Genomic DNA, 23948 nt, shown 5'->3' with positions numbered 1-23948 from the left:
GATGGAGATTTTGTTCTGTTGAATCAAGGAGACAAGGATGAGAATGTTGAAGTTTTCCTTTGTGCCTTTCCTCATTTCTTATATTTGTTTGTTTTCTCTTTCTCGACAGTAACAAATAAAACCCATCAGAGCAAGTCTGCTATCTCATTTGGTCCCTGCTATATTGCCAGTGCCTGGTAAATGCCTGGTATGTGATAGGTTCTCAGCAAATATACAGAGAACAAATAATAGTTGAAAAACTGTGGTCAGAGTGGAAGAGAATGAGGGCCTGAATCAGAGTAGTGGCCTTGGGGAGAGAAGGGAGAAAGGGACGGGGAGAGATCAATGCAGATACAGACCTGACTGCTCCTGGAGATGGTTAGATGAGAGTGCATTGGGAAAAGGAGTTAAAAGAGCAACAGAATATGGAGACTGATGGATTGAAATGGTGAATAAAGGGCAGTGGAGTTGGAGGGTAAGTTGCTGCTCTCTGATTTAGGCATGTTGAGTTTGAAATTCCAGTGGGGAGATATCCAGTAGGCAGTTAAAAATGTGACACTAGCGCTTAAAAGAAGTCAGGAATGGAGATACCGACATGATAGTTGAAGGCACAAATGTGATGGATTGTCAGGATAAAGTGAAAAGAATAAAAGGAGTCCCAAGCTAGATCTTTGGGGGATATATCCATAGCTTCAGAGGCATGGTGGTGGTGGGGGGACTAAAACTAGAGGCGTGATCAGAGAGGTATGCATATCATCAAGAGAGTATATAGGTCAAGGAATTAAAGATAGAGAGTTTGAGGAAGAGCACTTGGTCAAGGGTGCTAAAAGCTTCAGAGAAGCTCATGTTTAGGACCGAAAAAAGATGACAGAATTTAGCACTTAAAAATATTTGTTTAATAGGAAGACAGCGGATTCTATGGAATAGTGAATGGTGTGCAGAAGCAGGCTTGCTAGAGGACTGTTCAATACTTACCTAGCATATTCATGTTATTTTTGAAGCCTAGAGCATGTGTTCAAAAAATACTTGATGTTTGAGCGTAGAATCAGAATTCATGTTATTTTTAGAAGTAGCTTGTTTTGCTTGAGTAGTGCTTGCTCAATTTTCAGGAAGTTGCTAAGATGCTTTGAGGTCCTTTAGTGAAGTAGAGTCTAGTACTTACCCCGAGTTGTGTTCATCTATAATGATCTGCCATGTGGTCCGTATCTAGTCTTCTCTTGATGCTTCTTTGCATGTCAAGCTCTAGGCTAAGAACAGTCCACTGGCAGGGTAGATCATTACCTATACATGAGTCTAAGTGTATTGACTTAGTAAATGCCTAAATCTTAAAATCATTTAAAAATTACTCTGTTTTATATAGTTAAAAATTCCTTATTTCCTCTGTAAATTATTTCTGTATGTTTGATGGAAATAATGGCGGGGTGAGAGGTGGGCATAGGAAGAGGGCAAAAGGGGTGCAAGGATCTGCCAAGATGTGGTGTGTAGCCTGTAGTTAGTAGCGCTTACCACTAGATGGTGACCTTGCATTGGCCTGGAGATTGCCTGTTAACAAAGGGTGGCAGAAAGTCAACTGTGGGGGGTTGAAACCCACCACAGTGAAATAGAGAAGCTTTTTAGAGGTTGTGAAATAAAATGGTTGATGAGATTTGAAGTAATAAAAGTCGAGAAATGCCATTGTCCTCCCAACTCTTTGCACAGGCGATGATGCATTGAGAATACTTGAGCATCTGGTTAAAAACCTACAGTGTTGGGCGATGGGGAGAAGACTGTTTTAGGAAGTACAAAAGCTGCATTCTAGTTCACCCGTTGCCACTTGTTTGTGGTATATTTGGCAAGTCATTTAACTTCTAGGAGCCTCAGTTGCTTCATCTGTAAAATGGGAGATGATGATACCTAACTTGTCAGAGGCTGGGCCAGTTTTCCCCAAGACCTTCTCCTGAGGTTCAGTGTTTCTTAGAAAGGAGAAGGAAGGGACTAAAGGATCTTGGTTGGTCATTATCTACTTTTCTCAATTTTTAACTTTCTTTTTTTAGTCAGGTGGATGGAGTCTTAGTAGATATTTTTCTCATTGGGAGAACCATATGTATGAGTTTTGGCTACAGGTTGGGAACAGAGAAGGAAATAAAGGCAAAGGCTGAGAAGGGAAAACATTCTGTAATGGTGTTTTGTGTGTGTGTGTGTGTGTGTGTGTCTGTCTGTCTGTCTGTCTGTGTCTGCCTGCGTGTGGGTCTACTTAGATCTAGAACCAAAGAGAGGAGGAGAAATCAGAAATTTCCTGGGATTCATTATCACTGGGAATTGTATCGTTATTGACCTGTATTGATGGTCTCATGTCCCTGTTTTACAGTAGAGGGACTTGGGGGAAGTCTTGTAATGTTCAATATATTAAAGATTTACTTTCAATCTCACCATTAATATAATTCATAATGACAGCATTTTTATTTCATGCTTATTCAAAGCACTTTGTATGAGGAACACTTTAACTGTTTATCCAGAAGTGATTTGGCTTTTAAATTGATATTATTTCATTAGGTGAAAATAATGTCTCCAGCAGGGCAAATTCCCAGGAGTCTCAAGTCATGGCCGCCTTTCTCAGTTTTCCATGGGATAGTGTGCAGATACTGAGTTGACTTTGGCAGAATAAGGGAGCTTGATTCTGTCCTCTGTAATCCAGAATTTCTGTAATTGAGCCATGGGAGTGTCTTGCTCAGTCTCAGAGTAATTAGTGTTTACCCAGAATTCATTGAAGGAACCAGATTGTAGCCTTTCTGATATGAGAACCCATGAAACCCTGAAGGACTCTTTGTCCCAGCCATTGTTCATATCTTTTCATTGGAACAGAATAAATAAAATTAGAATAGGTATTTGATATCAGAGAGGGAAAGGAACAGAGAGCTATGAAAATGTGAAAAGATACGTTAAAAGTAAAGGTGAATTAAATGAGGTCACAGACTGTGCCCTATAGGATATATTTCTGTGAGCGTGTATTCATTCCTCTCAGGAGTTATTGCCTTTGGGCAATCGTTGGAAGTAGTCAGACGTTCTCTCTCTAGTGCCCCTGGTGAGCTTTGATTAAATTAAATTGCTTCTAGAGTTCTCTCTTTGGCTTGAGGATGGTCAGGAAAGCTGTGCAGCCTGAGCTGGGAGCTGGCATGTAATCTAGCTCTGTACTCAGTCATCAATACCTTTGTCTCAGTGTATTTTAAAAAAACTTCTCTTGACAAGGTTTTTATTGTATAGCCTCAATATACCTGGGGTCCCTTATCACTCAGTATTTGCATGGTGTTGGCTTTCTTCTCTGAACTCAACAGTGGAGATGTCACAGGAAAAAAAGATTGGTGGATCTCAGCCGTTTTCATTAACTAATGCAAAAACTGTGAGAACCCTAGGGAGATGAATGTGTTTTGTTGCCAGACTGGAGCGGAAGAAGGCCAGGGACATCTGAGGGATTGGCTGGCAGAGATTTTGAGTGTGTCCTTTCTCTTCCCCACATTACTCTGGTGATGCATTTCCTGCCTTCTTTGTGGACAGGAAAGCAGTGGCACCAGGCAGAAGTGGCAGGGTAGTGCCAGGGCAACCCCAGAGCCAAAGTGAGAAGCCAGTAGCCACAATACCTTTGTGCCCCCTGAGCGCTCCCTTATCGAGCCTTCTCCTTCCATCCTGTGGGCTAGGCAGTGATACGAGAGACTATCTGTGCTTACAAGAACATGCCTGGTGATGAGATGTTCCCTAGGCCGGGTTGTTGGTGGTGGTCAGAAAATGATTGAATTCAGGTTGCAAACTTTGAGATATTTTTCCTTGAAGATCATCTTCCTTTAATTCACTTGGAAAACAAGCAAAGCCTAAGTTTTTACATCTCTCTCAGGTATTAGCAAAACAGTTGATAGTCCTAAAGGAATACAAGATGAGCTTACAAGGAAAAATGGTGAGATATGTGAGGAGTAAATGTTCTATGAAGAAATTTAACAAATAAGATAAACCAGGGGAAATAGAATGAACAATAATTTAAAAATTAAGCATAGTAAATATCCTTAGAGATAAAGGAGAATATTGAAAAAAATAAAGGAGAAGCAAATAGGAAGAGAAACCAGTTGGAAATATTGGGTACCTAAATATAATTGTTGAAATAAAGAACTCAGTGGATGGGCTGTATATGGGAATGGATACAGCCAAAGAACACTTTAGTAGGCTGAAATACTGGAGGGAGGAGTTTTCTCAGAAGGCATTGGAAAAGGATGAAAGATGGCAGTTTGAGAGAGACGAAGGATTGAAGTAGAAGTGGAAATTTGCATCAACAGAATCACAGAAGATCTTGAACTGACAGGACACAGTGTGTGGAAGAGGAGAGGTGACCTCACACAGAAACATTCCACAGTGACAGTAAAGAATATAAAGAAAAAGAGAAAATTCTGAAAGATTTCAAAAATAGAAAAGCACATTACCCAAAAGGAGCAAGAAAATCAGATTATAATCAGACTTTGTATGATTATACTTGCATACCTTGTATGACCATATGTATAATCAGCAGCTACACCAGATATGGGAAAGCAGTGAATTAATATCTTCAAAATGTTGAAGAAAAGACAATAAAACTAGAGTTTTATAGTGAGCAAAATTATTATTTAAATGGGAGGCTGGAATACAGATATTTGGGGGCATACATTGTCTCCTAGTAATTACTACCAAGGGTTTACTTTGAAAGAAGTGAAGGATGTATTCCAGCTAGAAATGAAGTGAATCTGGGAGGAAGCGGTTAAATTCAGGAAGAAAGGTAAATAAGCAATGAACAAACACAGAATGCACATCAGTTTGAGTAAAAAAGAGTACTTAAAAAAACTGGCCATGAAACTATGCCACAAAGGATTCATCATTAAATTCTAAAGAATCAACTTTATTCAGACCAGTTCTCCAATATGAAGAAATAGTTCAACAGTAATTAAAAGCAACTTATATGTTTATTGGTGTTTTTAAAAGAATGGTGCAGTGATCATTTTTGTACATGTCTTTTTGTGCATAAGGATAAGACTTTTCCTTGGAACATATTCTAGAAGTCAAAATTCTAAGTTTCATGATATGTGCATCTTTACTTGATACAGCCAAGTTGATTTCTAAAGTTCCATGAATCTCTACCTGTGAACTAAAGCTGGGAATTTCATTGGAATTGCATTGAATTTATACAGTCATTTGGTGGGAGGGGATAATATCTTTACAATATTAAAAGTTCACGTTGGCGAACATTATTTTATCTTCACTTAGGTCTATTCTCAATAAGTTTTATAATTTTCTTTGTGAAAGTCTTACACTTCTTTTCTTATATTTACTCCTATGCTTTATAGGTTTCATTGCTATCATGAGGGGTTTTTTTTCCCCCTCCTCTGCTATGTTTTCTAATTGCTACTAAAGGAACACTATCAGACTTCTTTTGTGGATTGTCAAAAAATTGAGGTATAATTTACACACAATAAAATGCACAGATCTTAAGTGTTCAGTATGGTAGGTTTGATAATTGTTTACATCTGTGTAACCACCACACAAACCATAGACTATGTCCATCACCATAGAATGTTCCCCTTTCCAGTCAAGGCCTCATCCCAAGACAATCACTTACCATAGAATGTTCCCCTTTCTAGTCAAGGCCTCATCCCAAGACAATCATTTTGGACTTCTGTCACCACAGGTTAGTCTTGCCTGTTCTTGAACTTTATAAAAATGGAATCATACAGTATTTACTCCTTTGTGCCTGGCTTCATTCATTTCACATAATGTTTTTGAGATTTACCAGTGTGCGGTATGTATCAGTAGTTTATTCATTTTTATTCTGAATAATATTCCATTGTTTAAATATACCAAAGTTTATATATGCATTTGCATTCACCTTTTTTTAATAACCTTTTTTTTTTTTTTTTTGTGGTACGCGGGCCTCACTGTTGTGGCCTCTCCCGTTGCGGAGCACAGGCTCCGGACACGCAGGCTCAGCGGCCATGGCTCACGGGCCCAGCCGCTCCACGGCATGTGGGATCTTCCCGAACTGGGGCACAAACCTGTGTCCCCTGCATCGGCAGGCGGACTCTCAACCACTGCGCCACCAGGGAAGCCCTCCATTCATCTCTTGATGGACATTTGGGTTTGGAAACGTTTTTGGTTTTATGAATAAGAGTGCTATGTACATATCTTTTTTTGAAGTATTTTAAACGAATTTGTGTAAATATCTAAGAATGGGGTTGTTGGGGCATATGGTAGATGTGTTTGTTATCCTCTTATTTCTTAGATTATCTTTTTATTGTTCATTTGTAGTTTTTTAATGTACAATCCTTTGTCAGATATATATTTTGAGGGTATTTTTTTCTCAGCCTTTGGCTTGTGTTTTAATTTTCTTAATGTGTCTTAATTTTGATCAAATCCAAATGATCATTTTTTTTTTTAATAATTAGCACTTTTAGGGTATAAGAAATCTTGGCTGACTTTAAGGTCATGAAGATAATTTTCTGTGTTTTATTTAAAAGCTTTATAGTTTTAGCTTTTACAAGCTAAAAGTTATATTGCCATTTTTATTTTGTTGTGTTTCCGTTAAGTGATTATCCTTTTGTTTTAAGCATACATTTTTTTTCTTTTTGGTGGCAAAATATTTTATTGCTGCCATCCCCACGGTGGACCACTGGGGGTTATGAGGATTGAAGTTGGTAAGCATACATTGTTTACTAAATTTTTTTCTCCATCTAAAGTTATTTTCTTTCTTTCCTTATCCAAGACATAAGGAGTTAATACTCTATACAGTTTGAACAACTTGGTATTGATTTTTAAGCAACAAAAAAACAGTTGTTCTTAAAAGACTCAATAGTTGATGACATTGACTCATATATGTTGTTTCTGTGCTTACCACTACTTCTTACACCCCCTATTTCCCTGTGAATTTACTTCCTCTCACAGGTTTAAGGTGGTCAACTCTCACAGTCATTGTAGTCTGGAAAGTCTGCTTTGCCCTCATACTTGAACAATGTTGGCAGAAAGAGTACAGAACTGTCCATTTTGAAGCTATAGCCGAGTTTTACTAAGTATTGATTTCTGTTGATAATCCTGCCTTCCTGGTTGGTCCTTTGTGACTGACTCTCCCACTAGGGCCCATGCTGGGCTCTCACTGTCTTCTGGGCTGTGCCCTAGCAATGGAGGAGTCTGAGTCATGTGACATGGACTGGGTTGTTCTTCAGCACTCCTTCATTTCCTTCCAGCTGTTTCTTCTCAAGGATGTCTTGAGTTTGCATAACTCACTGAGGACGTATGAAGGCCTTGAGTTTGGTTAATTCACTCTCTCCAAAGTTCTCATGTTGCCCATCTGGCTGCCCAATAAGTTCTCATTTTACGTGCGTCTACCCTGTCTCCCCAGCACCCTGACTCTCCTTCCTCTATCAGGCAAGCCCTTGTGTGCCCTGTTCTCTAAGAGTAAAGCAATAAGAGGCAGCAGGAGCTCAGTTAATTAAATCACTCTGAGTTAGACACTTTTCCCAAGAAACTTTTACATTTCAACTGGGCCAATATTCATGATGTTTGGGTAGTTTCCAGTGTTCTTTCATGCATTCTAAATCATACATTCTTTCCAGAAATAGGATATTTCCCCTTATTTATAGTTGCAGAAGCTGAGACTCCTAGACAGAAATTGAGAATCCTAGTGATTTCCTTAAGGTCACAAAACCACTGAGGGGTTTAAACTTCAAACTAGGTCTTTGGGCATGTTGTTCCTTGCTCTTTCCACCATAATGCATCTGATTGATAGGGTGGGGATTTCAGGTATTGCAGGACACTGGTAGGGATGGGACTCTGGATTTGGTGGGGGAGAGGGTGGTGGTGATGAGGGAAAGAGGTGAGTAAGCTTTACTTCCCTTCAAATCACATCATGTGTGGGACACTCCCACCACACCTGCAGCCTGCAGATCATAGTGTCCTAACTAATTATCCATAGACAGCAAAGCATACACTAATAATCTTCTTATGATCCTTCATCTTTGGTCATGCATCGATACAGGCACAGACCTCCCTTTTATTCTGTTGAGGGTGAGAAGCATTTTATGAATTCTACAGCATCTTAGGAAAAGACTCCGAGAGTCATTGGCAATGGTCAGGTTTGCAAATATTTGCTAGACTTGGAGATAGTTGTTGAACATGTGGAATGAAAGTGGATTGTCACATAAACTGCAGAGGCACACTGAAGGGATGGAGGGAGTCATGGAAAGAGCTGTGGTTTGCAACTAGACAGATCCTTTATCATCCTGTCTCAGCATACATCCCCTTCCCAGATCCTCCTGATTATATCCCTCTGTTCATTTATTTATAGCACTGTACCAATCTGTCTTTATGTTGCTTCTTTCTTCACTTAGTTGTTCATTATCTGCCTTCCCAGGCAGAAGGCGATCTTCATCTGGGCAGTGGCCACCTTGGCTATTGTGTTTATGTCTGTATCCAGGAGTCTGGCATAATACTCAGAACATACTAGGAGCTCAATAACCATTGAAGGAAGGGAAAGAGGGAGGGAGGAAGGGAGGGATGAATCAATCCTGGCTCTGCCACTTGCCAGCCATGTAATGTTGGATAACTTCTTTCCCTTTTCCTCCTAGCTTTATTGAGATAAAATTGACATTATAAATTTAAGGTATACAGCATAATGATTTGGTATATGTATTTATTGAGAAATGATTACCATACTGTTTTAATTACTATAGCTTTGTAATATAGTTTGAAATCAGGAAGTGTGATGCGTCCACCTTTGTTCTTTCTCAGGATTGCTTTGACTATTCATGGTTTTTTGTGGTTCCATATGAATTTTAGGATTTTTTTTTCTATTTCTGTAAAAAACATGCTGTTGGAATCTTGATAGAGATTGCATTGAATCAATAGATGGCTTTGGGGAGTATGGAAATTTTAACAACGTTAATTCTAATCCATGAACAATCTTTCTGTTTGTGTCTTCAGTTTTTTTCATACCTGTCTTACAGTTTTCTTTGTACAGATCATTCTGTACAATAAATTCAGGTTAAATTTATTCCTAAATATTTTATTGTTTTTAACACTATTGTAAATGGGATTGTTTTCTTTTTCAGATAATATATTGTTAGTATATAGACGTGCACCTGATTTTTGTATGTTGATTTTTGTATCCTGTAGTTTCACTGAATTCACTGATTAGATATAACAGGCTTTTGGTGGAGTCTTTAGAGTTTTCTATATACAAAATCATGTCGTCTGCACACAGAGATAATTTTACTTCCTGTTTTCCAGTTCTGAATTCTTTTTTTCTTTTTTTTTTGGGGGGCGGTACGTGGGCGTCTCACTGTTGTGGCCTCTCCCATTGCAGAGCACAGGCTCCGGACGTGCAGGCTCAGCGGCCATGGCTCACGGGCCTAGCCGCTCCGCGGCATGTGGGATCTTCCCGGACCAGGGCATGAACCCGCGTCCCCCGCATCGGCAGGCGGACTCTCAACCACTGCACCACCAGGGAAGCCCCTGAATCCTTTTATTTCTTTTTCTTGCCTGATTTCTCTGGCTTAAGACTTCTAGTACATGTTGAATAGAAGTGTTGGGGGTAGGCACCCATGTCTTGTTCCTTATCTTAGAGGAAAAGCTTTCAACCTTTCACCATTGAGTATGATGTTAGCTGTGGGCTTGTCATATATAACCTTTATTATGTTGAGGTATGTTCCTTCTATACTCAATTTGTTGAGCATTTTTATCATGAATGGATGTTCAGTTCTGTTAAATGCATCTATTGAGATGATCATGAGTTTTATTCTTCAATCTATTCACATTATGTACTACATTCATTGATTTATGTATGTTGAACCATCCTTGCATCCCAGGGATGAGTACCACTTGATCAGGGTATATGATCCTTTTAATATGCTGTTGAATTCGGTTTGTTAGAATTTTACTAAGAATTTTTGCATCTACATTCATAAAGGATATTGGCCTTTAGTTTTTGTTTCTTGTAGTGTCATTATCTGGCTTTGTATCAGACTAATGCTGGCCTCATAAGATGAATTTGGAAGTGTTCAGCTTTTTGGAAGAGTTTGAGAACTATGGTAATGATTCTTCTTTAAGTGTTTGGTATAATTCACCAGTAAAACCATCTGGTTCTGGGCTTCTCTTTGTTGAGATGTTTTTGATTACTGATTCAGTCTTCTTATTGGTCTGTTCAGATTTTTTATTTCATCGTGATTCAGTCTGGTGGTTGTATTTTTTAGTAATTTAATCTGTTTCTTCTGGGTTGTCCTATTTGTTGATGTATAATTGTTCATAATAGTCTCATTATCCTTTGTCTTTCTGTGGTATCAATTGTAATGTCTCCTCTTTCAGTTGTAATTTTATTTATTTGGGTCCTCTCTTTTCTTTTGTTGCTTAGTCTAGCTAGAGGTTTGCCAATTTTCAAAGAGCCAACGTTTACTTTTTTTTTTTTAATTTATTTTATTTAGTTATTTTTGGCCGTGTTGGGTCTTTGTTTTTGTGTGTGGGCTTTCTCTAGTTGTGGTGAGCGGGGGCCACTCCTCATCATGGTGCACGGGCCTCTCACTGTCGTGGCCTCTCTTGTTGTGGAGCACAAGCTCCAGACGCGCAGGCTTAGTAGTTGTGGCTCACGGGCCTAGTTGCTCCGTGGCATGTGGGATCTTCCCAGACCAGGGCTCAAACCCGTGTCCCCTGCATTGGCAGGCAGATTCTCAACCACTGCGCCACCAGGGAAGCCCCAACTTCTAGTTTTGTTAATCTTTTCTGTTATTTTCCTGTTCTGTCTTTCACTTATCTGCTCTGGTCTTTAGTTCCTTCCTTCTGCTAACTTTGGGTTAGTTCTTCCTTTTTCAGTTCCTTGAGATATAAAGTTAGGTTGTTTGAGAGCTTTCTTTTTTCTTAATGTAGGCATTTATCACTATAAATTTTCCTCTCATAACTGCTTTTGCTGCATCTCATAAGTGTTGGTATGTTGAATTTCCATTTTCATTTGCCTCAAGATATTTCTTTATTTCCCTTTTGATTTCTTCTTTAATCCATTGGATGTTCAGGAGCATTTTTGTTTAACTTCAATGTATTTGTGAACTTTCTAGCTTTTCTCCTGTTACTGATTTCTAGTTTCATACAATTGTGGTCAGCAAATATATTTGATAAAATTTCTATCTTGAATTTGTTGCAACTTTTTTTGGGATTGATTATATGCTTGATCTGCCCTCACAGATGTGAGACCTCAGGCTCTCACAGGCCACAAGAGTATTTGTAGGCAAAGGAAGTAGTAGGGATGCTGAAAACCTTCCTTCCCTTTGCCAATGTTCCCATTACACCCCATCCCTCCATTACTATGTGGAAGCTGTTGTGATTGTAGTTTGTATATTAAAGAATTTTTGTATTAAAATGCGTGTCTAAAAATAAAAAATATTTTATCTAGGGGGAAAAAAAGCCTTGAAAACCTTCGGTAGTTTTCTCAGTAGTAGGGATGGGGGGGCATCAGTCCATCTCCAGTTCTTCATGCAGACCCATCATTAACATCTGCAGTATTCAGGTAAGGGTGCCAATGGAGGTATTGGACCCTAGCTCCTCCCTTCTCCTCCCATCCTGATTCCATCCAGCCTGGGGCCGCCCCAGCCTGTGCCTCTGACCTCCCTCAACATCCTGTGAACTGTGATCCTCAGGCCTTGTGGTATGCACACTGGGGGTGTGGTTCACCAATTTGGGCAGGAGATTTGGGGGGCCCTAAATATCAGCACATTCAGTGTAGGCTTGGGTGGTCGTGTTCCCTTGGCCTTGTGGACTCCTAGACCCCTTGGCTCTGGGTGGGGCATGACTGCAGAAGGCCAGAGTGGTGTCCAGGGCAGGGACCTAGTTGCCCAGATCTAAGGGCACTTCTGTCCTCATATTGCTTTGTTGTGATGACTGATTGTGGCAAAGAAAAGGGCCCAGGCCATGGAATGGTCTTATTCTCTTTAAACAATGGCTCTTTTAGGGATGAACAAAAATACACTTAAAGTAAAGATTATTCCCTTCTTGAGGAAATAATTTAGTTTTCAAATTCCTTCTTAACTACCTCGGCCCACAGCCAAGTTTGGCCCACGATTTAGGGCTCTCTTGGGTTAGAGTACACTTCATGGACTTCATCGTTTTTCCTTCTGGCTTTTGCTGAGCTCAGCTGCCTGCCAGTCAGGGGGATCCTGTGCTTGGAGTCAGGAGGAAAAATGTTGTACAGGGAATTAGTAAAAATCCTACTTGAGTGCTGGGCTTTGCTTTGTGATTCTATTTTCCTTGTTCATTGGATTAAATTCACACCATCAAGGCTTCGCTGTGACCTCTGAACACCAGCTGTGAGAGAACGTGGTCGCTGGTTAGCTGTTGGTCCGGTCCTGCTGCCGGAAGTGTCTCATTTAGGCTACTGCCCTTCATTTCATGCTGAGACTGGTGTTTCCAATATCTCTACTTTTAAGTAATTCTAGGAGTGGGAGAGCAGGAGACTGGAATTCTAGTCTTACTCTGCCTTCCCTTAGTATGTCCAAACCTCTGAACGGTGATTTCTTCTTTTTATAACAAAAGAATACTTCCTACCTCACAGAAATGTTTTGAGGACCTAATGAGCCAATGAAAGTCAATGTCTTCTCGAATGCGTAAAACTCACTGAAATTTAAGAGATTATTATCACTGTGGTGTGAACCATTTATCATCTCCTTTACAAAATGACAGCTCTGCAGGAGAGCAGCTTTGGAGCAGGGAGGATGGAGAGACAGTGGTGGAGGATGTAAAGTGTGGGCTGGGGAAACCAGAAGGATGGGGGTCCAAGGAGGATGAGGTGGAGCAAACTGTTAAAGGAAATGAAAGTGGCTGAATTCAAGATCTCCTAGTGTTCAACGAAGGCTAGGCCAGGCCATCCACGCACAACAGCTCAATGAATACTTACTACAAACTTTCCAGTACTTTTCTGCCACTTCACCTTCACCTTTCCAGAAGTAAAGCTATCACAATGACCTGGCTCCCTGTAGTTTTTGTCCTTGTCCCTTACTACTCTCTCCCACACCCCTTTCTCTGCTCCGGCCACACTGACCTTATTTTGCTGGAACTCAACGAGCTTATCGTAGCTGGAGGGCTTTTGTGCTTGCTCTTCCCTCTGCCTGGACCAACCTTCCCTCAATATTCACGTCTCACTTTCCACTTCCTTCCTGTTTTTAGTCAAACGTCACCTTTTCAGGGAGGCCTTTAATTATTCCCTGACAGTTTATATCATATCCTGCTTCCTTGATCGGTGCTTTGTCCTGGGCACTTACCACTGTCCAGCATTCAGTACATTTTACTTATTTCGCTTGTATGTCCTCTGTTCCCTCTCCTAGAATGTAAACTCCATGAGGGCAGAATTTTTGTTTGATTATTTACCACTGTTCTTCCAGTGACTGGAAAATTCTGGCTTACACTAGGCGCTCAGTAGATATTCTTTGAGTGAATGAATGCAAAACAGAACTGTGTGGGCTTCTTCAGAGTTTTTGATTTCTGGAGGTAGCCACCAGTGATGTAATTTATCCCAACAGCAAATATTTACACAATTCCAAATGCTAACCGTTATGTCTTTCGATTAGATTCCCTCCCACAAGTAAATTGGCTCTTGAATTTTGATCTAAAGCTGTTCACTGAAATACATAGCAAACTAAGCTGCCTTAAGCACTCCAGACATCCTAGGAAAGAGGGATTAACACACCAGCCTGACTGACCCACAGCCAATGTTCTTTTAGCTTAAGGTGCATGGGGCTCTTCCAGGGCTGTTTCCTGGAAGCACTACCATGGACTGTGGCATTGGGGAGCCTGGGCTGGAAGCAGCCCCCTGCTATATTTGGAATAAATGGAGAGGAGGATTTTGTCAGAATTTCTGCAGGGATGTGGTCTGTGAAGGATTCCCATCACTTTATAGGCAGAGACAGTGTATTCTTATTGGTATTTTTCAAGTTTTCTTCCTTCCTCTCCTTCCTTCTCTTCCTCCTCCTCTCCCCCACCTAAAGGAAAACAGAAACATATAACCCCATTTGGTAGATTGATTTTTGGGAGACTAGGAACCCTGTGGTACAGCTTATGCTGTTTACGAAACAACTTAAAACCTTCTTTACCCAAGCCTCATCTTTATGCACCTCATTAATACATGGAAGTTTAAATGACCCTAGCTAATGATACATGGGGGAAAAAATTGCCTGAAAGTTCTCTAAATGCAGAGCCAGAAATGCTCTTTGCATCTTATTATGTGGAAAATATCACTAAAAAGAAGATGATTTTTATAATATTCTCTCTTTGTATTTGTTTATGAAGAATGCGTCAAGATTCAAGGAACCCTGTGTTGTAAAGAAAACAGAAGAAAAGGAAGCAAGCGCACACAAATCGTGCTCTTACAGACTTTGGGATTGAGTGCATTTTTGAGACTTTTCTATCCCAGAACAGAACACGCAGAGGCTGTGGGTAATGCTATTGGAGAGAATAGAATATTATGAAGACCTGGGGTCCTGAAGAAGATCAAGCTGTCCTTATACTGATGTCTGAAGTGAGGAGGCCTTGAAGACCTTCAGCAATATTTTTCCATTACTAATCCTTTGAACCAGATCTTGGGGATCCAGATCATGTTACATAGAGCCCTGGGAAGTCTAAACACCATGGTCTGACTAGTGGGCCTTTCTACTGGGATCTAAGACTCAGGCCATTCAGTGTTTTGAGTTGAACCCTTTGCAACAAGTTGTAAGCATTTTAAGCCCAAGATGGGCAAGTTCTAGCCCAAAGAGATGCAGTCTGGGCCTGGCTCCCTTCCACAGTGCTCCTTTGTTTAACTTGTCCTGCCCTTGTCTCTCTCCTTCTCCTCATGTCTTCCTTCTTCCTATCCTAGTGCGTTTCTTTTGTTACTTTTTTTCTTTATTCTCCTTTTTCTTTTCTGCGTCTTGCCTCAAACAGGGCATTTCTTGGGCAATGTTTTTCTTTTCTACGTCTTGCCTCAAACAGGGCATTTCTTGGGCAATGTCTGACTCTAGAGGTTGCTTTCAGATCTGAGAAACTTTTAAAGTTTGTTCCAGGGAGGAGTAGAAGAGACTAACATGGGGAGGAGGAGAGGGGCTAGGTGGAGGGAGAGAGGAGAGAGGGACGAGGACACAGAATGCGAGGTGTCAGTGTGCCGTGTGCATCTGACCTGGAGCCTCACGGTCTTCATCCCGCGGGAGGGGATCTGAATTGACTCAGGGTGGAGGATGAGGTTGCCATCATTCCTCCCGCTGTAGCTCCTCCTCTGCCGCCCTGGCTGGCAGAGCCATCCTGCTGTCCTAGAGGCTAAATATGGCACAGCTTCCTTGTCCCACCTCCCTTACAGCCAGGGTAGCAATCTTCAGGAATGGGGAGGAAGGAATGTTTGCTGAGGGCCTTTGGGGAGAAATTTTCTCCCCTTGAAAAGAAAGGTGCATGGAGGAAAGACCTCTCTTCTTTGTTTCTGGATTTGTTCATGCCTACCTGTGGTGTCTGGAACTGCTACAGCAACCTTGCTACCGTGAGGGAAGCGTGGCTGAACACTCCAAGGATGGTGGGGCAAAAACATGGATAGGTCTTAGGTCCTTGAGACCATTAAGCTGCCCATCCAAGTCTGGAGCATCTTATATAATTGGCCTCATTACTTAAGGTATTTTTAGTTGGAATTTCTGCTGCTTGCAGCTGACTGAATACATTTTGATGAGAACCAGCAAGCATGACCTCATGGTTGGGCTTTACTTTGTGCTGACTTCTGGTTAGTTTCTTTAATGTTATATATTAAACAGACACAACTTTCTATGTATTTGTCCTGTTTATCTAATGCTCTCTTCCCTCTCTATCTGGATCGCTATCCAGAGTCGGAAACTTCATTCTTTGCTTGTCTCCATAAATTTTCCTAATAAAATGAAATACTTCATAAACCCAAAGCTTGCAGCTATCACACTAGAATAAAAAAATCAGTTTCAGTGGTGTTTTGCTGATTTTCTCATGAATGCTAAATGATGTTGGCCTAAATAAGGCAGAGTATCACTTCTGGTATGATCTGTTATATCTTGCTGATGCAAGCACAAGAAGGGCTTTTCCTCTTGTTTTATTCCACCCTCCATGTATCCCTTCCAGAAACAGGGTCTGAAGGGTACCTTACATTTAACATATGGAGCCCTGTGGTGAAATACAGTCTCCAGTGCCATCACCCCTCCTCCCATTATTGCTTCTGAAGGTGGCAAGATAAAAATTGTTTATTAATCTGTATACCCAGTTCATCATTTCACTCTGTTCCCTAAGAGCTTCTGGATTTACTCATTCAGTTTCTTTGCTCTGACCCCTCCAAGGAGGATCCTATACTGTCTGACAGCTTCTTGGGATTCAGTGAAGGAGAATCAGGAGGAATGGGGCGTTGAGGAGGAAGGTGATATGAGAGGCTGGCCAGGATGGGACTGAAGGAGTTTATGGTGGGTTAAAGTTTGAGGAAAGATACATGGGAGCAGGTCCAGGTTGAGGCTGGGGGGTGGGAGGTAAACATGCAGGGCTGGCATTCACCCAGTTTGTATCAGGATGGCCCAATGGATTGCTCACAGCCAGGGTTCATTCTGAGATCAGTACCTGGGTTGTAACAGTTGTTAATATTTTGACTATCACCTCTGGAGACATGTGTACTTTAAGAATTCTCTGGCAGATAATTGGCCCTCTATGGTGTTCAGGATTATAAATAAAAGTTTTAGAAAAAGAACAATTTGGGATAACATTTTGGCATTTATTTTGGTTGTGTTTCTTTTCTTTTTTTGTTTTTCTGTTCCTTTCCTTCCCCTTTCCTCCTTCCCCATCCCCCTTTCTCCATTTTCCCTTCCCCCCTTCCTTTTTCTTTTATTTTCCTGGGTCACCACTTACACTGAAGCATCACCCTGGGAGGTGCAGACTAGAGGTGTTACCTCTAGTCTGTATTGTTACTGTTACTGTTTTGTATTGTTACTGTATTGTTACTGTTTAGGGGCAAGAGTAACTGATACACTGGACTCAAGTTGTTTTTCATTCAAATACAGGAAACAGAGAAAGTGTTTTTCCCTTAGGACTTGTCTGAAGGGTTTAGAAACACTGAATTTAGCTACCTATAAATATATTTGCTTACTTGAGAAAAGTCTCCTCTCTTACCAGGAAGTGTAGTGACAGAGTAATGCAACAAAAGTCTTCTGAGCTTCTCTTGGTATAAGTTTATCTTTGAACATATTCTTGACTCTCAGAACCACTGTCTGTTAAACCACTGGGTCATCAGCAGCTATGCTGTGAAATAATTAACACTGTATCCTGTTTTTCATTTAACTGCTGCTTGCTTTTGAGTCCAAATTCAGAAATACATTCCCTCTGGCCACAAACAAGGAAGAAAAATGATTGCAGATGGAGTTGGGAGAGCCCAAGAGTGCGGCAGCGTGGCATGGGGGCCTGGGGAGGACAAAGCTAAATAAAAATGCTTCATTTTCACATAGCTCTAGACCTGTGCTCTCCAATAGACATATAACATGAGCCACAAACATGATCAACTTAGGTAATTTTATTTTATTTATTTATTTTTACTGGAGTATCATTGCTTTACAATGGTGTGTTAGTTTCTGCTTTATAACAAAGTGAGTCAGCTATACATATATATACATCCCCATATCTCCTCTCTCTTCTATCTCCCTTCCACCCTCCCTATCCCACCCCTCTAGGTGGTTACGAAGCACCAAGCTGATCTCCCTGTGCTATGCGGCTGCTTCCCACTAGCTATCTGTTTTACATTTGCTAGTATATATAAGTCCATGCCACTCTCTCACTTTGTCCCAGTTTGCCTTTCCCCATCCCCGTGTCCTCAAGTCCACTCTCTAGGTCTGCGTCTTTATTCCTGTCCTGCCCGTAGGTTCTTCATAACCTTTTTTTTTTTAAGATTCCATATATATGAGTTAGCATATGATATTTGTTTTTTTCTTTCTGGCTTACTTCACTCTGTATGACAGACTCTAGGTCCATCCACCTCACTACAAATAACTCAATTTCGTTTCTTTTTATGGCTGAGTAATATTCCATTGTATATATGTGCCACATCTTCTTTATCCATTCAGTATGGAGGTTCCTTAAAAAACTAAAAGTAGAACTACCATATGACCCAGCAATCCCACTACTGGCACTTAGGTAATTTTAAATATTCTAGTAGCCTCATTAAAGGATATTAAAAAAATGGATGAAATTAATTTTAAAATATATTTGTCTCAGTATGTCCAAAATAATATTGTTCCAAGATGTAATCAATATCAAGATTTTTGAGATACTGTAATTCTCTTTTCTCTGCACTAAGTATTTGAAAGGCAGTGTGTCTTTTACTTACAGCATGTCTCAGTTCAGGCTTGCCAGATTTCAAGTGCTCAATAGCTACATGTGGCTAATGGCTCCCGTACTGATCAGCTCAGCTCTGTACTATTTCTACGGTACTTATTCCATTTCTCACTAATGCTCATAATAGGTCAAGATGGTGCCAGGTCACATCAGCAGAGGTGATTGCTTTTTCTTCAGCCCTCTAAGGACTCCCCTGTTAATACATTTGGGACCAACTTTTGAAATGGGGCAAGAGAAGGAGGGATTGGCTTTGACATGGAAAGAGGATACTCTCCGAGGAGACTCGGAGCTTTGTGGGCTGGTCATGGCACAGTGCTTGATGGGGATTTGTGGTTGGTGTCTATGATCCAGATTATCCAGATGGAGTCAAAGGGGAAAATAGGGGAAGTATAGTTATGTGTCAGGAGTAATATGATGTGATGGAATGAGTTCTAGATATTGTTCGGGAGAACTGGGCACTAGTCCAGGCATTGATCTGGGAGGAGAGAAGTAAATTGACATTCAACAAGCCTATTACAGCATCAGGCACTTTACACCTATTTTCTTTTCCAATTCTTATAGTAAGCCCAATAGTTAGATGTTATAATCAACTCCCATTTACAGAGGAAGACACTGAGCCTAGGGAGGAGGAGTCCTGGCTTATCATGGAGTAAGAATAAAATCTCGGCTCCGATTCCAAAGCTGCTGTTTTTAACATTATAATCCATATGCATGCCATATAGGTTGTGTCTTCTGTCAGGGTTTGACTGAAGAAGCAAAAGCAGTCATGCATGCATGTAGGTATATATGGGGTAAATATTTGTTACAGGGAATTGGCTTACATGCTGGTGGGGATTGGTTAAGTGGTCTCTGTAAGGATGTTGTCTCTACATCTGATGCTAGAGCTTGAAGTCCATAGGGCAGGCAGTCATAAGGGAAGACCACGAGCATGCTTGAAGCCAAGCCACAGGCACGAGACGGACCCCCACAAGGTCAAACCGAGCTCCATTTCTGTTATTGTGGCTTCTGACCTTGGTGATTGGGGTTCTTCATCCTGGAGCTAATAAACATGTATATTTGGCTTAGGAAGCAGAGAACCTGAAGAAGATTTCAGGGGATAGTGGAGCCATTGCAGGCCCAGCTGTTGCATCACAGAAGTGAGCTGAACCAGCAGCTGAGCGACAAAGCGTAAGTGAGAAAATGGCTGCAGCTTCCCTTCCACCCTCCTACATTCCTGAGAATCATCCCTGTGGCCCACATGGGAAGCATATAAGAAAGGGAATTCTGGCAAGTGTAGTTCAGCCTACTCAAGTTGACACATTACAAAGCCATCACATCGGTGCTCAGTAGATATTCGTTGAGTGAATGAATGAATGAATGAATGAGTGTTGTGTGGCATCTCTTGGAAGTTCCCTGGGAGTCAGAACACTTAATTTTGGCTCTGCCTCTTGTAAGCCAAGCAATTTTGAGCAAGTCACGTAACCCTTCGAGTCTTGTTTTTCTCATCTATAAAACTCCAAGAATAATTCCTGTTCTGCCTGTTTAATAGGACTTTTCTAGGGATCGGCTGAGATGACCCGAACAAAAGCACTTTGAACATTTATAAAGGATAAAACAAATGCGATGTAGCATTACATTATTTTAATTATTAATGTTGTTATTAATACTTCAGCTTCCTAATGAATCACATAGATTTAATAGTTTCTGACTAATTTACCTTATGGATGTGCCCGGAAGATTAAATTAGATGAAGCACGTAGAAGTGCTCTGTCAGCTATGCCATGGCATATTCTTCAAAGGCAAGACTTAATTGTCATTCAACACTCAGAAACGTTTGCACAGTGTGTTTTAGTTCTGGGCTAAATGGCTTAGGGGGATAAGTGTGTAATTGGAACCATTGGTAACCCTGGGAACTGGAGGGCAGTGGCCATTCCTTGGATGAAAGTTGTGGGCAGTGGATGAGGTTTCTGTCCTATAGGTCTGGGCTTGCATTTCATAGAAGCCAAACTTGCTCAGCAGAATGAAGAAATCCCTGCGGAAGTTCTTGGTGAAGATAGCGTAGAGAAAGGGGTTGGCACAGGAGTTGATGGGGTAGAACAGGACCAGGAGGATCTTTGACTTGGACACAGTGATGAGGGGCACCTTGAGGGAGGCAGAGATGGCAAAGAAGGAGATGGGCGCCATGCAGAGGAAGTCAGTGAAGATGAGCATGGCCATGCGCTTGGCAATCTTGGTGTCACTAGAGGAGGATGTGATGTTGGGGTTTCTCACCGTGAGGTAGATGTGAGTGTAGCAGCCACAGATGACCACAAAGGCCAGGACGTTGAGCACAAGGAGGGACATAACATACAGTTGTGACAAGGGGCTGTCAATATCCATAGGCAGGCAGATGCTCACCTTCATGTAGCTGCTGATGCCAAAGATGGGAAAGAGGGCGACTGCACAAGCAAAGATCCAGCCCACCAGCATGACGCTGGTAGCATGGCGGAGCTGTACTTTGCGTTCTAGCTGCATGGCATGGGTGATGGTGTGCCATCTTTCCAGCGTGATGGCTGTCAGAGTGTAGACTGAGAGCTCACTGGCAAAGACGGTGAAGAAGCCGGCAGCATCACAGCCTGCTCCAGTTTGCCAGTCAATGGCGTAGTTGTGGTACTGGCTTTTGGTGTGGACATCAACTGATGCTATGAGCAGCAGGTAGATCCCAATGCAGAGGTCGGCAAAGGCCAAGTTGCACATAAGGAACCGGGGGACTGTGAGTTTGTACTGGCTGGTGATCAGTATTAAGAGCACTAAGATGTTCCCAGTGATGGCCAGGATGCTAATGAACCATATCAGGACCCTGAGAATATCATACCCCATGATATCTTCGCATGGATTGAATGCATCTGGCTCGGGGGAGCAAGTGATGTCAACCACTTCATTGCATAAGTCATAGTCAGATTCACTGTACATCATGTCAAATCCTTTGGCGTAGCTGGACTCATCGTCTTCTGCCAGAGAGACTCTCTGACCCCTAGCCTGAGTCATATCATCGACTTCTTGCCTTAAGATAGATGTGTTGCAAATTGGATGCAGGTCAGAGCTAGAAAAATACAAAAAGGAATAGAATCAATATGTTGGATGCAGATTGGCAAATATATCACTGTCTTTACACGGGGTAGAGAGTGGGGTTTCTTCCTGAGAGTTTTTATTTTTTTCTTCTTCTAACAGTTTGTCTGCCCTTGAGGCTAAACTCAAGGGTTAATGCTGCTTACTGTAAATGAACAGAACAACTCGTGCATATATTCCTAGAGTTGGATGGTCCACTGGGGAAACCATCTGGCCACAACCTGAATGTGGGGAGGAAGGCGCCTGGGACTAGCTAAGCTTTGCTGTTAAGTGCAAATAATTTACAGACGATATCAACTCTACCCTCACCCTTCCCCATCTCCATTCAGCTCTCTCTTCGTATGCCTGAGTAGGGTATACCCCCTTTCCTCTACTATAAACTCCAGTCCTGGAAGATCTGGACTGTTCTCTGACTCAAATAAGAGTTTATTTTATCTACATAAATTAGAAGATCAGAGGCTGTAGTTGGTTCCCAGCCAGCCCTGTCCCTGGCTCTTTGGTACTCAGGCTACCAGGAGGTCTGCTAATTTGCCTGTAAATGTTAGTGAGGGGCTTATTTTTTATTATTTCACTCCCCAGGGGCCACAACAAGCCTCAGGCATGTATTTGCAAGGTAATCCTGGCTCTCTCACGTTAAGTAGTTCGCTAGTGAGTGCCCAAAAGGGCAAGTGCAGGTGCAAGGGGGCCTAATTTATTCCAAGATTGTAACTCATTCCCTGAGGAGCTACCTCTTCTCGGGCTCACATTTCTGTCTCAGCTTTCCCTTTAAACCCCAATGTACAAGAGGCCTCGTCAAGAGAACAGAGGCACTTGCAGAAGGGATTTGAATGAAAGCCAGATGATAAATGTTCCATCCAGACAAGTGGACAGTGCATGTAGAGCCAGAGGGTACTAGTTCTGTTTTGAAGCAAAAGCTTAAGGAATGGGAATGTTTCACATTGGGTCTTCTTTTGGATGGAAATGCGTGTGTGTACACACAGACACACACACACACACACACACACAGACACACACACACACACACACACACACACACACACACACACACACCATTCCCTTCCTCCCTCCCTGAAGGGCAAGCTCACAGCAATGGTATTGCATTTCTCCCGGGCCTTAACGTAATCTCTTAAGTGAGTGGGGAGGTGAGCGTTAAAACTCTTCAAAGACCCCCCTCCCCAATAAGACCGAGAGAGTGACTGGGGCGTGGACGAGGTGAAGATTCCATTAGGTACTAAACGATGAGGGCTGGCCAAGTGTGCCAGCAGACCCGGACTGAACTTTTCCACATCAACCTCTAGGAGAAGGGGCTGTTAGTGAGAACCCTCTCCTTTCTCTCCCCTCCAGAAAGTGAACCGAATTGCCAGAACGTCATTTTCCCTTGGATCAAGGGACTCCTTTTTTTTTTTTCTTTCCTGGATAATGTGTCATTTGTTGTTTTAGAGACTGATAGAGCTTCTCACAGCAGTCACAGTTTACACTAAGGCGGTTAAACAGTTAACATACGTGTAATTGAAAATGTGCAGAAAATCTTTTGGTGTAGTCAGAGATCTTACAAGAAAGGTGAGGCAAGTTCAGAGATGGGCAAAGAGGGGACAAGAGAATTACTTTGTTTCTTATTCTAACTCCCAGTTCCTAAACCCTGTCATTGGATTAGCGGCAGCCCAGTTCTAGGAACAGGAAGTAAGTAACCTGGTGCCAACAGACTGTGATTCGGTTCACTGAAACAGATCTGACCATCTAGACAGACACAGCCTTCACTTCCCGGGGCTTATGTTGGCTTCGGTGAAGGTGCTTATTTTTGATACTGCTACGAACATATTTTAAATATAGATGCTTTCCTTTCCTGAAACAGAAGTGACCGAGTGACATGAGTGGGGGAAGGGTAAACAATGTATGTCTCTTAGAGAAGAACAGAAAGAAAAATGGAAGCAGGGGAAATAAAATCACGCCTCTGCAGTACCTCGGCAAATCCTAAGTATTATAAAGAGTTGGGAATTCAGTTTGGGGTGAGGTTAAAAAGTAGTACTCTTGGATCCCAATAAATCAATGAACAGATACTTGGGAAATGCATGGCGGAGTGGCCGAGAGCCTGAGCTTTGCAGACAGACAGACCAGAGAGTTTGGATCTGAGTTTGTTTGGTGTTTGTCAAGTTATTTACTGTCTCTGAGCCTCAGTTTCTGCCTTTGTGAGAAGGGAATAAAAATGGTGTTTTTACCTTTGTGAAAATTAAATGAGATAAAGCTGCAGAGTATCACAGTGCCTGGCAGTGAGTCCTTGACAAGTATCAGCAATATGAAGAGAGAGGATGTGGTCACTTACTGAGTTCATGTTGAGGTCTAGGCCCTATATGAGTACTCAATGAATATGCCACAGTGCATCAGTTTAAAATCTAGCCGGGAAGAAAAGGCCTAAATACAATAAATAACAAAACTAGGGCAAAATATCAATGCAAGCTGAGTATGGACATAACTGGTTAAATGACAGATGAGGGGCATGGTTAATAAGGTCGTTCCATGAGAGTCCA

General features: G+C 41.6%; 1 protein-coding gene across 3 annotated transcripts in view; it reads right to left on the bottom strand.

Annotated features, from left to right (window-relative positions):
* Positions 1-17000: 17000 nt before the first annotated feature.
* Positions 17001-23948, bottom strand: part of FSHR (follicle stimulating hormone receptor) — a 166100-nt gene continuing 159152 nt past the window's right edge. Inside the window, exons 10-11 of one of the 3 annotated variants that reach the window (XM_065890876.1) lie at positions 20328-21397; positions 17001-17409 (exon numbers count right to left, since the gene is read on the bottom strand). In XM_065890876.1, the coding sequence (XP_065746948.1) occupies positions 17315-17409; positions 20328-21397 (1165 nt within the window). In that variant the 3' untranslated portion in view covers positions 17001-17314. Of the gene's footprint in view, positions 17410-19940; positions 21398-23948 lie in introns of those variants that run through there. The other 2 variants (XM_065890875.1, XM_065890877.1) reach the window with 2 other exon arrangements.

The sequence above is a fragment of the Phocoena phocoena genome, chromosome 14, assembly GCF_963924675.1.
Source record: "Phocoena phocoena chromosome 14, mPhoPho1.1, whole genome shotgun sequence".
In the NCBI taxonomy this organism is placed as follows: domain Eukaryota; kingdom Metazoa; phylum Chordata; class Mammalia; order Artiodactyla; family Phocoenidae; genus Phocoena; species Phocoena phocoena.
The sequence above is the reverse complement of the archived record's forward strand: the minus strand, read 5'-3'. Positions and strand labels throughout refer to the sequence as shown.